Source organism: Plasmodium vinckei, assembly GCF_900681995.1.
Source record: "Plasmodium vinckei vinckei genome assembly, chromosome: PVVCY_14".
In the NCBI taxonomy this organism is placed as follows: Eukaryota; Apicomplexa; class Aconoidasida; order Haemosporida; family Plasmodiidae; genus Plasmodium; species Plasmodium vinckei.
In genome coordinates, this window is record NC_051306.1 from 2,171,937 (window position 1) to 2,187,231 (window position 15,295).

At 22.8% G+C, this 15,295-nt stretch overlaps 4 protein-coding genes across 4 annotated transcripts; 2 read left to right on the plus strand and 2 right to left on the minus strand.

Moving 5' to 3' along the window:
• Positions 1-3,346: 3,346 nt before the first annotated feature.
• Positions 3,347-6,870, plus strand: PVVCY_1405970 (RNA-binding protein, putative; the record flags this gene model as incomplete). Its single annotated transcript, XM_008624437.2, has 2 exons — positions 3,347-6,691; positions 6,823-6,870. 2 exons carry the CDS (start codon positions 3,347-3,349, stop codon positions 6,868-6,870), a joined length of 3,393 nt encoding a protein of 1,130 aa, XP_008622659.2.
• Positions 6,871-7,264: 394 nt separating this feature from the next.
• PVVCY_1405980 (conserved Plasmodium protein, unknown function) lies at positions 7,265-9,682 on the minus strand (the record flags this gene model as incomplete). Its single annotated transcript, XM_008624436.2, has 1 exon — positions 7,265-9,682. One exon carries the CDS (start codon positions 9,680-9,682, stop codon positions 7,265-7,267), a length of 2,418 nt encoding a protein of 805 aa, XP_008622658.2.
• Positions 9,683-11,394: 1,712 nt separating this feature from the next.
• PVVCY_1405990 (ADP-ribosylation factor GTPase-activating protein, putative) lies at positions 11,395-12,285 on the minus strand (the record flags this gene model as incomplete). Its single annotated transcript, XM_008624435.1, has 1 exon — positions 11,395-12,285. The coding sequence occupies one exon, from the start codon at positions 12,283-12,285 to the stop codon at positions 11,395-11,397; it is 891 nt and encodes a 296-aa protein (XP_008622657.1).
• A 2,059-nt stretch (positions 12,286-14,344) lies between these two features.
• Positions 14,345-15,256, plus strand: PVVCY_1406000 (conserved Plasmodium protein, unknown function; the record flags this gene model as incomplete). Its single annotated transcript, XM_008624434.2, has 3 exons — positions 14,345-14,412; positions 14,561-15,041; positions 15,209-15,256. 3 exons carry the CDS (start codon positions 14,345-14,347, stop codon positions 15,254-15,256), a joined length of 597 nt encoding a protein of 198 aa, XP_008622656.2.
• Between the last annotated feature and the right edge of the window lie 39 nt (positions 15,257-15,295).

A 15,295-nucleotide genomic window follows, 5' to 3' on the forward strand; every position in this document is an offset into this window, starting at 1 on the left:
CTTTAGTGATATGTTTTATTATTCAATAATATATGCTACTCTTTTACAACGCTAACTTATGCCCTGTTTTTGAAGTTTAAAATGTGGTGAGAGAAAAGAAAAAAAAGGATATTCATATAATTGATTATATAGTTATATTGCCTCAGATAAGTTCATATTGTGTGCAAATTATGCCTTTATTATTATATGTAATTTTTATTTATTAATTTTCGCTGAATGTGTGAAAAACTTTTTTTGTATATATTTCTTTCGACTTTGCTTTTATTCCTTTTTTTTCTTTTTCTCATTACATATTTTTATTTTAACAAATTTTAATTCTTACATTCATTTTTCATAAGAAAATAAGAATGGATGAATTTTATTTTATTGCTAATTCGGAATATAAACATATAAATAATAAGAAAAATAAATGTATTTATGATTTCCCCAAATAATTAAATATAAAATGGTATATATATACACCAAGCAGTGACAAAATCAAAATTCTAAAAAAGTAAAAATAATGATCTTATTATAGCTTCGTGCAAAAATATTTTGTACAACGTACTTTCAAGAGAAAATATGGGTTATGCATATAAGCTCGGTTGTTATAAATTAAATAAATTAATGTTTAAAATGAGACAAAAAATGTTTTTTACTTTTTTTTTATAAATAATTTGAACTTGTTAATAATTTACAAAAAAATCTATGACTATTTATGTTTATTGAAAATGTGTGTTTATTCATTATATTTACTTTCCTCGTAAAAATTGATGATTGATCTTGGTAATATACCTTTTTTTAAGTCTGTCGTAATCCACAATTTTCGAAAAGATGTATTCTCCGATGAGTAGCAAAGATGAGTTTTGTATATGATTGTTTCTTTATAATAAATATATAAAAAAATGTATATCCTATATTTTATCAAAATAAAATTACTTGCTAATTCCCATTTAAAAAAACAATAAAAGGAAAATGCTACTCTCTATATTGCATTATTAAAGCTGATTGAAGAACAAAGTCATATAATAATTTATACATTTTCATCCTTTAACCTTTTTCTTTTGATTATGCTTATAAAATTAAGTAAAACTTTTATTCATTCATTTTTTTAATTATATAATAAACAACAGCATAACTACTAGCTATAAATAAAAAAAATAGCTAGCTATAATATATAAACCGTAAAATGTAGCTATTTTGCATAAAAATAATATTAAATACGTATGTTTTGGTATATTAATTTCTATATGCAAACTCAATGTGGATAATTTATGATTTTTAGCAAAATAATCATATCATAAAAAGGATTATTATTTTGGTCATTTAAAAAAATATAAATTATTTAAAAAATGGGGGGCAATATGCATACAAAATATATAAAATTAATACATAAATTGGAAGGTTTTTATAGTGTATGTTTATTTTTATAGAGCACTCAGTGGTACATTATCGGTATTGAAAATTTTACATAGTAAGAGAAAAATTAAAAGATATTTTGTCGACGAATACTTAGTCAAGATCATTGCTATAGTATTTGTGATGTTTTATTGTTATAAAATAACGGATATTACAAAAGTGATGATGAAATGACGCTACTCACAAATGAAATTTAATTTCGATATTTTTTCATTATCTTTTGATATTGCTAAAATATCCGAAAAAAAGATGATAACTTTATAACAATTTTAAGATTCTTCTTATTCTTGTTATTAAATTTTTAGAGTATGTCGTCCGCTGAACTTGCTTTATTTTTATTAAATACTTAATTTTTTTGACTTTTTAAAATATTTTTATATAAAATCTTTTCATAATAATTAAAAATAATAAAATAAGTTTCAAGGTTTATATATATAATTTAAAAAAAGAAAGTAATATTATATTTTATTATTTTACTAAATAAAGAGAAAAAACGAAATTAACTAGCCCCTTTTATGTGGCTTTTTCTGTTATTATTCATTTTTATTTTAAAAATATTTGTAGTGATGTTATAATAATAAAAGGTGAAAAATGGTGGAAAATTATAAGATATACAATAAAAATAATTATTATGGTATTCCAAAAAAAATGTAAAATTAGCTAAATTATCATATAAAATATTTTAAAAAAATGATTATTTTCATATATAAGAATTAACAATGAGTAAAATTTGAATTTCTCATATTTCTATACGAAATAATGGGAAAAGATATATTTTATTGCTTGTTATTCTTTTAAAACAATTTTAAGTATCAAAATTTTGCATAAATAAAAATGTATTGTTATAAATTTCGTTTTGTAGTGTTATACTTTTTAAGGTTTATATGAAAATTCGTTCACGTTAAAAAAGAAAATTATATCATTTTCAGAATGCATTTTTGATATGCGATTTCGCAATTGATCTTTGGTTTTGTAATAGACTTAATTGTATGTTATTTTTTATTGACTCTTAAATTGGTTTTCTACTATGATACTATTCTCTCGTATGCATTTGAAATATCTGTCACTATGCGAGAAAAGGCATTCACGAAATCGAAAAGAACACAAGAAAATAATCCGATTAAACAAATATATATATATATATTTATAGTGATACTATGACAGTTTAATTTCCTTCTTAATGATATTAGCACTACCAAAAATACGATGGAAAATAAAACAGTTTTCACTTTTTCTTTTGTTCTCTTCAATATTGTCATAAATGGGAAATGTGATGTTTTTACCCTTAGTAGATAGTTGGAAAAAATATTAATGTAGTATTTGATATTATATATGCATGTGATAGCTATTCTTTATTTCATAAACCTGTGGATATCATGTGTACAATTGTGTATTTATTTTTCCGAAAAAAAAATTTAAGTATGCAATTTTTATAAATAGGGAAAAAAATATACACAACAAAATAAATATTAATATTTATAAAATTTTATATGTGGAAAAGTAATATTGTTCATCAATTTTTCAACAAAAATTCGTTTATAGAAAATAATTATAATACTGTATATTTTTTTTTGTGAAGATTTTCATAAGGATGAATCGTGCTATATAATTTTTTTTTTTTTCATTTATTGCGCAATTTAGTTTCTTTGGCTTTATAAACTTGTTACAATATAGTTTGTTTTTTCTTTATAATGAAAGAAAATAAAAAACTACTGTTTACAATATGATTGATCAAAGGAATAGTATATAAATTTTAATATATTAGTATGTAGTACATTATACCGATTTAGCAATTAGCCATTGTAAGGGGAATACCACAAGATAGCGTTTTTCTTAGTGCTATCCGTATATATACATATATATACAAAAAGTAAATAATCCAATGAAATAAAATAAAAGGTAGATCTATATATATATGAGAATAGTTCATCTTTTTGTATTTATATATATGCTTTTATTTGAATCCAAGAAATACAAAATACAATCATACAAGATTAGCAAAGGTATAAAAAGTTATAATTGTCTAAGCTTTAGTAAAAATGATGATATTTTATTAAGCAAAAATGTGGGTAGGGATGATAAATTAATAAAAAGAGACAATATTTTTAATAAAAAAGGAAGATATTCTTTTAGTCCAATTAAAAAAAGTAGTATTAAGGATATCCAAAAAAGAATAAGATACAGTAATAAAAATGTAAAATTAAAAAACAATAAATTTTTTAGAAAAAAGGAAATTCACAAATCTTTAATTGATAACATAAATAAAGAGGTCTTATCTGAAAATATAGCATCAATAGGTAGAAATAATATAAATGAAAATGAAAATAGCCAAAATATATTGCCATTACCTTTGACAAATCCCGAAGAACAAGGATATAATTGTTTGTTGTTATGTAAGGGTTTACCTTTTCATGTAAGTGATGATGAAATAATAAAATTTTTTAGTCCATACAAAATAATGAGTAAATATATTATATATATTAAAGACAAAAATGGTAATTTTTTTGGAGATATATTAGTAAGATTTCAAGATAAAGAGCAAAAAGAGTTAGCTTTAAAAAATAAAAATTTTAAGTTCTTATTACATAGATATATACAAATATATAATGTAAATGAAGAACATTATGAAGAATACTATAACATTGGATATAAAAATCCACCGTCTTATAAAAATTATGTTCCTATAAAGAATGTAATAGTACCGAACTATTTAGATAAAGATAACAATATTGAAGATGAGTCTGCAACTACTTTATTTGACAATGGTATGTTAGATACAAATAATATAAATGATAATAGTTATGAATATAATGATGAAGATACAATATGGATTAAAGAACATATCAATAAAAAGGGAATATTATTAGAAAACTTATATACGGGTAAAAAACTTATAGGGAAAATAACATCTATCCATCCATATGGTGTTTTTATCGATTGTGATGTTTATGTAAAAATTTCAAAAAATAAATTTATAAAAATATTAGCACTTTTGCATAAAAATAAATTAACTATAAATATAGGATTACCATCTGATCCATTAGAAGAACAAGAACAAAAAGAATTAATTTTACAAAAAAATATGAACATAATTGTATATGTTGATAAAATTATAAAAAAAAAATATGATATTAATGATGCAAAAGAAAATAATCTAATATTTTTTAACCTCACTTTGGATTCTTCTATAACTGAAGAAAAAATTAAATGGTTTCAAAAAAATAAATTGAAAAAAGATATGCTATTAAAGAATAGTACACAAAATGAAATCAGATCATTCGATCAAGTCACAAGAACTAATTTTAAAGAAACAAGTCTTTTACACAAAGATAATAAACCTATAAACAGATCGAATAGACTTTTTTTTATAAATAAAATACATGATAAATATGATTATTTTATCAAAATAAAGAATCGAAATAAAAGGAAGACACCAAAATATGTCTTATTTAATAGCGAAAATGAAGAAATATCACAAGATGCCAAAAATGGTAAACAAACAGATGATAAACGCATTAAAAAAAGTGCGAAAAAAATAAAAATAAAGAAAAAGAAATTAGCTAACAATGATCTATTTGATGATGAGAATGATGAGTTTGATGATATTTTCAATTTTCAAGATAATGAAATAGATACATCAGAAGAACAACAAAATGAAAATTCGAAAAAAGAATTATATGAACAAGATGAAAATAATATTGTTGAGTCTGCAAATGTTAAAATTAAAGAAAAAGGAATGAATAATTATAATGAAGAAATGGATGGAATCTTAAAAAGTATATTTTCGAACAATACAAATGATAAAGATATTAAAATAAAAGGAAAAAATAATAAAGAAAAAAAAAACGAGCATTCCCAGAAAATAACCCATGTCAAAAATGAAGATGAAATAAGGGAAAATATGAAAATGTCAAATTTAGAAAAAATAAATGAACGAGCACAATGGACTAATGATATAAGGAAAGAGGAATCTATATATTATTCAAAACTATTTGGATTAAAAACAGATATTAATGATTTTTATTCCGAAAATGATTTAAAACATGATCAAAATGAAAATAAAACGAAGAATCCTGATGATGTTGGAAGCTACTCCAGTGTTATGAACGATAAGAATGATGATTATGAGATAGGTGATGAAAATGAGAAAAATAATGAAGAGCATGTAAAAAACGAAACTAGTGATATATCTATCGATAAAGACATACACATTAACACCAAGTTAAATAATAAAAATGAAAATTTTCTAAACATACTCGAAAATAACAATGATGAAGTATTAGACTTTTCAAATTTATCAAATATGTCAATAGAAGAATTAAAAAATAATATATATAAAAAAAATTATTTATTACCAATAGATGTATCAAAAGAGAGTTTAAAAAATAGATTAATAGAAATAAGCGTATGTGAAAAGAAAAAAGTTAAATTTGATAATTTTCCATATATTAGATATTATTTATTTGATTTCTATCTATCTACTGAAGAGATTAAATTAATAATTTTATGTAATAAAAAATTCTTAAATAAAAAAAATATTAATAAAACATTTTTAGATACCTTAAAAATTAACGAATTAAAATATTTATTACACCAATCAATGGAAAATTTCCGATTATGGGACCCAAAAGATTCTATAAAAAAAAAAATACTAAATTTAAATAAAGACTTGTTATTAAAGCAAGATTTGACAAATGTAGAAAATATTCAACCTAATAATTTAATTATTTTATGGAATGATTTTAAAGATTACATGCTAAATTGTGTTTATGTTCATGATGATGGAAGTTACAACATCCTTGATGAATTAGAGAATGAGGATTTTGATGACTCAGAAGAATCATTCGATGAATATCATACTACTAATAATAATGCAAATAAATATGTAAATGTATATGTTAGCCGAATGAAACGAATCGAAAAAGAAGGTTTTCTTTTAAATAATGATATACCATTTTGTGGAACTTTAGAAAAAGAAAAAAACATTGACGAAAATAAAAATAAATACAATAATTTAGACCCATTTAAAAATGCATTCATGTCATTGGAAAAACAATTGCAAAGTGAAGAAGATCATGATTTACCTGATAAAATCGATTTAAAAGAAGCAATGAAAATTTTAAATGATAGATCACATCTAAAAAAATTAAAACGATTTTTTAATAATGAAAGTGAAAAAGATGATCAAAGTTATATACAAAAAATTATTCAGCATATCCTTAAAAATAAACAATACTTTGATCATTATATAGATGAAGATCTTCTGAAAAAAATGCCTTATGATGAATTAATTGTAAGTGTAAAAAATGTAAATAAAATTGCCATAAAAAAAGACCCAATCAATGACCAATGCACTTAGCAAGATAATGCTTCAAAAGTGTAAACATATGCACACATTATATATGTTCCTTTCTTTGTTCTTAGATAATGCTGGATAAATTGCCTGCGAATGTTCTCGAAGATTTATTGTAAAATAGGATTTAATTTCTCTATAAGTAGTTAAAAACAATAAAATGTAATGCCCTTCATATACATGAACATCCCGCATATATTATTTACATATTTTTCTATAGTTTCTATTTTTTTTAAATTGTATTATTAAATTCGTTTTAACAAATATGTTGTATATTTTTACAAAAAAATTATGTTTCATGTTAAAAAAAAAAAAAATTAAAAAGTATATTAAAAAATACAAAACATTGTTTATTTCATGTTCTTTATTTATAATGTGTAAATTTTTTCATTTATGTTCATAATGAATAGACTTAAATTTGTCAATATTTGAATTATGCAGATGCATGCATATATATATTTCTGAGGGATTTACTTCTACAATATTACCATTATGTAATACATGGACTATCTATTAGTTTCTTTTATTACTCATTATATAGAAAGTGGAAAAATATATGTTCCTAAAGCATTTCACAATATAACTTATTAAAATTTTTTGATTGTCATCCTTATTATTGACCATGTCATTAGTGATTAATTCTTTATATAATATATTTTCTAAAGATACAAAAGTCTTGCTTAATGTTCTAGTTTTAGATGTTGAAAATTCAGAAATTGTTCGATGCACATCTAAAATAACTTTGTTATCAGCTGCAGAATATTTGTCTTTAAAAGCTTGTGCCCATTTGACTGATATAAGTAATAATTCATCAAATATACTTTTTATTTCTGATTGTATTTTATATGTTGTTAAATCTTTATAAATCGTTTCACCATAATATATTTTTAGAGCCGGTTTAATAAATGGGATTAATGCCATTATAGTGTTAAAATAATATTTTCTCATATATATACTTTGTTTAGTTTTGATAAATTGCGTAAGATTAGAAACTAATGTCGGGCTCACATTTTTAATATAATCAAATGATAGCATTAAAACTACATCTGCTGGTTTTAAATTGTTGTCTCTTTTTTGATTTTTTATTATTGTTCTAAATTTACTACACATTCTTTGATTTGATAACATAAATTCATATGTATTTAAAATGTACATGTTAGGTAATATGGTTGAGGAATTTTCTACATGTACCTCAGAATATTTAAATGGTACCGGCTTTATATTTAAATGCGATTCCGTATTCTTATATTTTGAATTAACTACAATATATGAAACAGTTTGTTCATAATTTTTTATCAAATTTGGATTATTTAAGGCTAAATTTTTTAACAATACATCTCTCGTTAATTTATTAATGTTTTGGGCTATACATTGTTTAGAACTATTTAATAACTCTTCTGTTACTGATATTATTTTATCATTGCTATTGTTCATTTTAAAAAATTTTTTGACGGGACTTTTCTCTACTCTTGTAATTTTATTATAAAATATGTTTCTTTGGTGTGTTATATATGTGCCTATATAAGATTCTATTATTTTATTGGTTGGGCTATTACGTGGTGTTGATCGTCTTGCTTCACCAGCATTTTTATTCAAAGTAGGAGCACTATTAGAATGAGATATTCTGTTATTTCTATTTTGTGCATCGCCTTTATTTCCACGATCAATATTTCTTATGGGGGGTCTATTTCGACTATTACTTCTATTACCACTATTTCTGCTACTGCTGCTATCACTATCTTCATAATCTCTTTGGCTATTTAACATACTATAATTATCATCTTCTATATGTTGTATATTTCTTGGGTTTGTTCTTCCTCCATAGCTCGATCGATAATCATTATTTTGGTTTATGTAATCTAAAGGGTTAGAACGGACAGATCGTCGATCAATGCTATCACTGCCACTATTTAGATCATCTTCCATTCGTTGTGATGAACTGCTACTTTGATTCTGACTATTGTATTCATCTGGATTGGCATAATTATCATCATATTCATTAAGGTTAATATACCAATTTGTATTTGTATTATTTCTAGAATTATTTTCATTGTTTGGTGATTTCCTCATTCCACTATCACGTCGGTCCCTAGTTGAATTATTAGAATTTTCTGAATTTCCATATTTCGTATATTGAATATCATCAGCTATAGAGGTATTGAATTCATCATATAAGCCAGTATTGCGTTTGGTGTTTGTATTGGAATACATTTCTGAGTCCCTTGAAAAATCTTCTGGACGAAGTCCTAATTTGCTCCTAAAGTCATCAAAAGATCTACCTAAATAAGGAGTGTTATTTTGGGAGGAATTTTGATCACTATAATTTCCACTTGGATTATTTTCATTTGGATCTCGAGAATTATTACCATATAAATTGGATTTATTGCCATTCTTTGGAATTTGAACATTAGAATCATACATGTAATTATTGTTTCCTTTATAATTATTAGAAGATTGACTATAATTAAATTCATCGCTGTCACTATCGTCGTCGTCATAATCTTCATCAGTTATCATATTCCTACCATAAATGTTTGGATTTCTTTTCATATCCATACGAACATATTGGTTTTCATCGCTTCTATTTGCGTATGATGTGCTTGGTTGTTGATCATCAAATGTAACATTTTGTCTTCCATATGGTACAGTATCTCTATTTGCATATGATGTGCTTGGTTGTTGATCATCAAATGTAACATTTTGTCTTCCATATGGTACAGTATCTATATTTTCATTATTTGCATTGGCTGATTCGGTTGAAGTAGAAGAGGAATTATTTAAATCACTTGGATCATTAACAGTTTCATATCTTCTTATAAGATCTTTTACATTTCTTTTTTTTTCATTTCCGTCTTTTGCATTTCCAAATTTCCAAAATAGCATAAAAATTGCAGCATGATAATAAATAAAAAATAATAAATTTCTCTTCATTGTGCTCTAAATAGAGAAATATATAGACAAGAAAATTGTATATTTTTTTTATTTAAAAAATATATTGTATATATAGATATATGTATTTTACCATATAATAATATTTAAAAAATTATACATGCAATTTCAATTTAAAATATTAAGGTGCCTATTAACAGTCTGCATAAATTAAATTGTTAAACATAAAAAGATGTGTTCTTAAAATGTTGTTATTTTTTTTATATATTTGGTTGAAATAATTATATAATATATATATATATATAATTTTTTTTATTTATGTTATTACATTTTATAACATTTTACAATGCTTTTTATATCTTTTTATTTTTTAGCTATTTTTTTTAGTTGTATCAGTATAACGGAAAATGCATGACTATTACAACAACTATAGATAACCATTATTTTTATTAATAAAATAATTTCATGAATTATAGAATAATGCTATTTTCTGAAAAATTTAAGTATCATATTTGGTTGTCTTTTAAAAATTTCATTCAATATCAATTTATAAGACATATTTATTTGTTTTGTATTGTCAAATATGAGCATTTTACTAGAGAAATTGTCTATATATATTATATAGCTATGTAAGAAAAAATTATATATATACATGAAATTTTTTATTTTAAAAAAGCTATTTTCTAGCGATATTTTTTTTTTTCAATGAAAATTTATGATTTTTTTTTTTATTATCCACTAACTCTCAAATTAGCTAGCTAGACACATTTTAAATGCATTAGCTTTTTTTTAAATTAAGATATATATAAAGCTATTTTTTTAAATTGAATTATGTAATATTTTTAATTAACGGAATTAATTGGGAATTCAATCTCTTGTAAATCATTTTTGTACTTATACTCACAAAATTGGAAAACAAAAGTTATAGCATTTGCATTAACATTGCTCATGTTAAAAAAATTCCCAAAATATAACCGAATATAATATATAACCGTTTGGAGAAGTGTAAGAAGGTATAGAAATAATAATGGAAATAAATGCATTACTATGTACTTATTTTCGACGTCGTAATTATAATAGTGTTTATTGAATAAGTTACATCAAATTATGGGTTATATAATAATAAAATACAGGAAAAAAATATAATTTTAATAGCATAAAAGATATTATTTTGTGTAATATCATAAAATTTTGCAATATATGTTGCAAAAGTATAAAAAAAATACATATAAATATAGAGTAGCATTTATATCGAAAAAATAGAGCAAATAAACGCGTAAATAGATGGCTAAAAATAATGAAAAATGCAAGAATATATAGATGGTATCTTTGCGTATTTATTTAATCCCATTGTATATATAAGGACATATAAGAGCTCAAATGCTTCAAATTTATCAACTTTTAGCATTATTATTTTTAATAGTTTAGGCTCTTCATATAGAATGGGATTATAATTAAATTGTAATAAAGTTCTATAAAATTTAGATTCATTGTGTGTGTGTAAATAAACCAAAGCATTTTCTTATTATAAACGGAATATATGATTTATTCTTAAATATGAAATAAAGCATATAATTTTTTTTCATCGTTTTATTGGTTTTGCTTTGATTAAAGATTATTTATGGAGCGGCATTTTCTTAAAACTTTCTAAATTATTTTGATTCCAATTTTAAGGGGAATTTACTTTTTATATTCCCATTTCGAGGCTTTATTACAATTATTATGATTATTATAAATTTGAATTTATTATTATTTTATGCTTCATTTGTGCCATTTCCATTAATATTTGAGGTGTTTGGCATAGTTCCAGACCCGTTGTTATTGCTTGCATTATCGTTATTTGAAAAAAATAAACTACTATTTGTTCTTGAAACAGTTGATGATATACTAGAAATCCATCCACTTGCATTTTGTGTGGCATCCTTAATTTTACTTTGACCTTTTTCCCACCATGGATTTTCACTTACATTTTCTGCAATTTGTTTGGTTTTTTCGGTAATCCAACTACTACTACTAATTAGTGTGTCTTTTGTGGTTTCTATAATATCATTTTTATTTAAAGTATTAATTGTATTAGTAGTCATAGTTTGTGCTTTATTGATTAGATTTGAAAATGTTGCACTAACATTCTCCAAAATTTCAGTTGTATTTATAGAATTTACAAAATTTTGATCATAATTTATATTTGAATTAGAATTTTTATTATCATTATAATTTGTATTTTCATTTATTCCATAATTAATAATACTTTTCCCTTCATCTAATGGTAATGGTGATGGAGGGTTAGAGTTATTAACAAGCGATCGAATAATTTGCCTGTAATGATCAGCTGCTTTTGTTCGATATTTTCTTTCAGGAATAAAATCATTAATTCCATAATTTTCTAAATATATTTGAAATTTTTTATTTCCACCTTTATCCATATATTTTAGTTGCTCATCTGTAAATATATCCATTTTTATACTTCTTACTACACTTATATGTACCCCCAAACTTCTATGGACACCTGAACAGTTAATGCATAAAAATATTCCATGATTTACTGATACCCAATCAGGATTTGGGGCTCCACAATCAAAACATTTATTATTACTCTCATCGTCTTTTTTTAATTTGGTAATAACTTCTATAGCTGCTGAGTTCATCTTATTCAAAAGTGGAATAAAAATATAAAAAACTGTAAAGGTATAGGGTTTGTGTAATATGTATGCGTACAAAAAAATATTAAAATCAGTATGTATATTTTTGTAAAGATATTAATTAAGTAAAAATATCTTTATCAAATTCATACGGGCTTAATAAATATAATTATATATATTATAATAAATCAGTGATGCATGGCTCTTAAAATGGAATTTTTTTTCCAAAGCGAAAAAACTATAGATATGGGAATAATGATAAGAAACGCATGAGCGTTATATGCATAATTATATGTATATATATTATAAAGAAAGGTTTAACAATTAAATATATATAATGAAAAAAATAGCGTTTACATAAAAATAAAATTCTTAAAAAAAATATATAAAAGGAGAAAAAAAATAAAATAAATTCACATTTTAAATGGAAATTCCTACAAAAATAAAATGAAATAAAAAAAAATAATTATATTCGAAAGCGCATTTTTTGTTCAAGGTACGTTTTTTTATTTTATACATATATATTTATATTTTTTTTTTATCATAATATAAGGAAACAAATAACGAATTATAAAAATGTAAATATCTTTAATTAATTAACTAACAGAAAACATATTTATCTTTTTATTATAGATAGGGAAAATTTATGATAAAAGGATATTTTTATGTTTTGCAATTATACATATCATATGTCCATGCTATTTTATATAACACGAATATGTGCTTGTGTAATTTTTTTTTTGTTTTTTTAATAACTATTTGATTATACATACAAATATTTATATGTAGACATTTTTCATAGCACAATTATAATATATATACATATGTATTACATATTAATTGCTTATTTATATTCGCTTAAATATTATAACAAAAAATTATAAAAATAAATTAATCATAAGATTTTTTAAATATAGCAAATAATCCAGCGTGGGAATTTTATAAAATATAGAAAGTGCAATCCCGTTTTTTCCACAAAATTATAATAAATAAATGAGACAATAATAATTGATGTTACAATAACTAATGAATTTTCTGTTTAATGAATAAAAAAAGTAGCATGCATTTATTTTAAAATAAAAAAAAATTGTCTTTTTTATTGAGCCTTTATATTATTTAAACCCGGAGAAAATATATACACGCGTTAAAAAAATGTCGTTCTATTTATAAGAGCACTTTACATAAAGTTACAAATGAAAAACTAAATTGTATGAATGTGTTGTATTCAATTAATTATTTAATAAAATGTAAATAGTCAATTATGACGTTCTCTTTTAAATGCATATACATGTACAAATTGAAACTATTAATATTTGTAAAGTATAAGGATTTTATACATACCATAAAAAATGGAAAAGAAATATATTTTGCTTGCATAATTGTTTTGTCTTTTTTTTGAACATTTTATATAATTCTCCTTTTAATTTTTTACAGAGAATATATTTATATCTTTTAAAAGTATTTTTGATTTAGTGCATCTTTGGTTCACTAGTTTGCACTTTTGTATACATATGCAAATAATATGAGTAAATATGAATAAATATCAATATATGTGAAATATATATTTCAATTTTTTATTATATACATGCATAAATTTTTTAACAATAATGTAGCCACATTTATATATAAAAAAATATATACAACTGAAGAGGAGTATTTTACACATTTTAACAGAATAGTAGTTAACTATTTATTTGTATTGTAATAATAAAATTATCAGTAATTGTTTGAATACACACACATATATACATATTCATAATATATTGTTGTATTTTTATTTATGTATATTGTGCATTTCGTTATTAGTATATCTATTGTTTTCCATATCACCTAATAATTTGGTTAGCCATAATTATTTCAAATACTGTGTTCTATTCTTTTATTTTTTTAATGCCCCCAAAATAATAATAATAAATAACGGAGTGTATAAACACCAAAGCAATTGCGCATATATGTATTCATAGAAAGAGATAGTTTTGTTTTGTTTTGTTTTTTGTTATTTGATTTACCATTGTGTGGTTGTATATTTTTATTTTTTTGTTATATTTTTTAAATCTTTGAATTTATGCCGAAGCAAAGAGGGTTTCGCCCACAAGGATTAATAGCCCCAATACAGAGAGTCAAATATACTGGGTAAAGAAAAATATTAAATACGCAAATAAAAATATATCATCAGTTTATATGTCTGTACTGTTTAATATGGCAGCGCATGAATATATATATGCATATAGATCATATGGATGCATTATTAATATGCTTATATGTATTTTTTTTTAATTAGGCCAACAATATTAGACAAAATAAACCGAGAAAGTAGACCAACATGGAACGACTTGAAAAACAGAATTAAAAACCAAGGAGGGAATAGTGTATTAGAGGAATATGAGAATGCCAAATATTTAGAGGAGTTAAATAAAAATAGAGAGGAAAAAATAAAAGAACAAGAAAAAAGATATATAAAAAAATTAAAAAAAGAATATAAAGATAAACATAAGAAAAAAAGCAAAAAGGATAGTAGTTCCAGTTCCAGTAGCAGTTATAGTAGTAGTTCTTCTGAAAGTGATAGAAAAAAAAGAAAAAAAAAGAAAGAAAATAAAAAAAAACGAAAGAAACATAGAGAATCTACTAGTAGTAGTGATGATACGCATTCAAGTAGTGAGTCATCAAGTCATGTGAAAAAAAAAAGTAAAAAAAGAAACTTGTCATCCGATGATAGTGATGATCATGATAATGATAAAAAAAATAAAAAGAGAAAGAAAGATGTAAGTTATATTAATCTAATTCGTTCAGATATTTATAATATATCTTTTGTCTTAATTTAGTGGCACTAATCGTTACATACATTATGCATTATTTAAGATTGTCTATAAAAGTGTTCGTGAATGCATTAGAATTTTATATAATAAATATTTATTTTTATATTTTTTAGGATAATGTAAACCCTTATAAGTTATCAAGTTTCTTTAAAATGAAGTGATAGTAAAAGCAAAATTAATATAGAGATGTAATTTTTTTT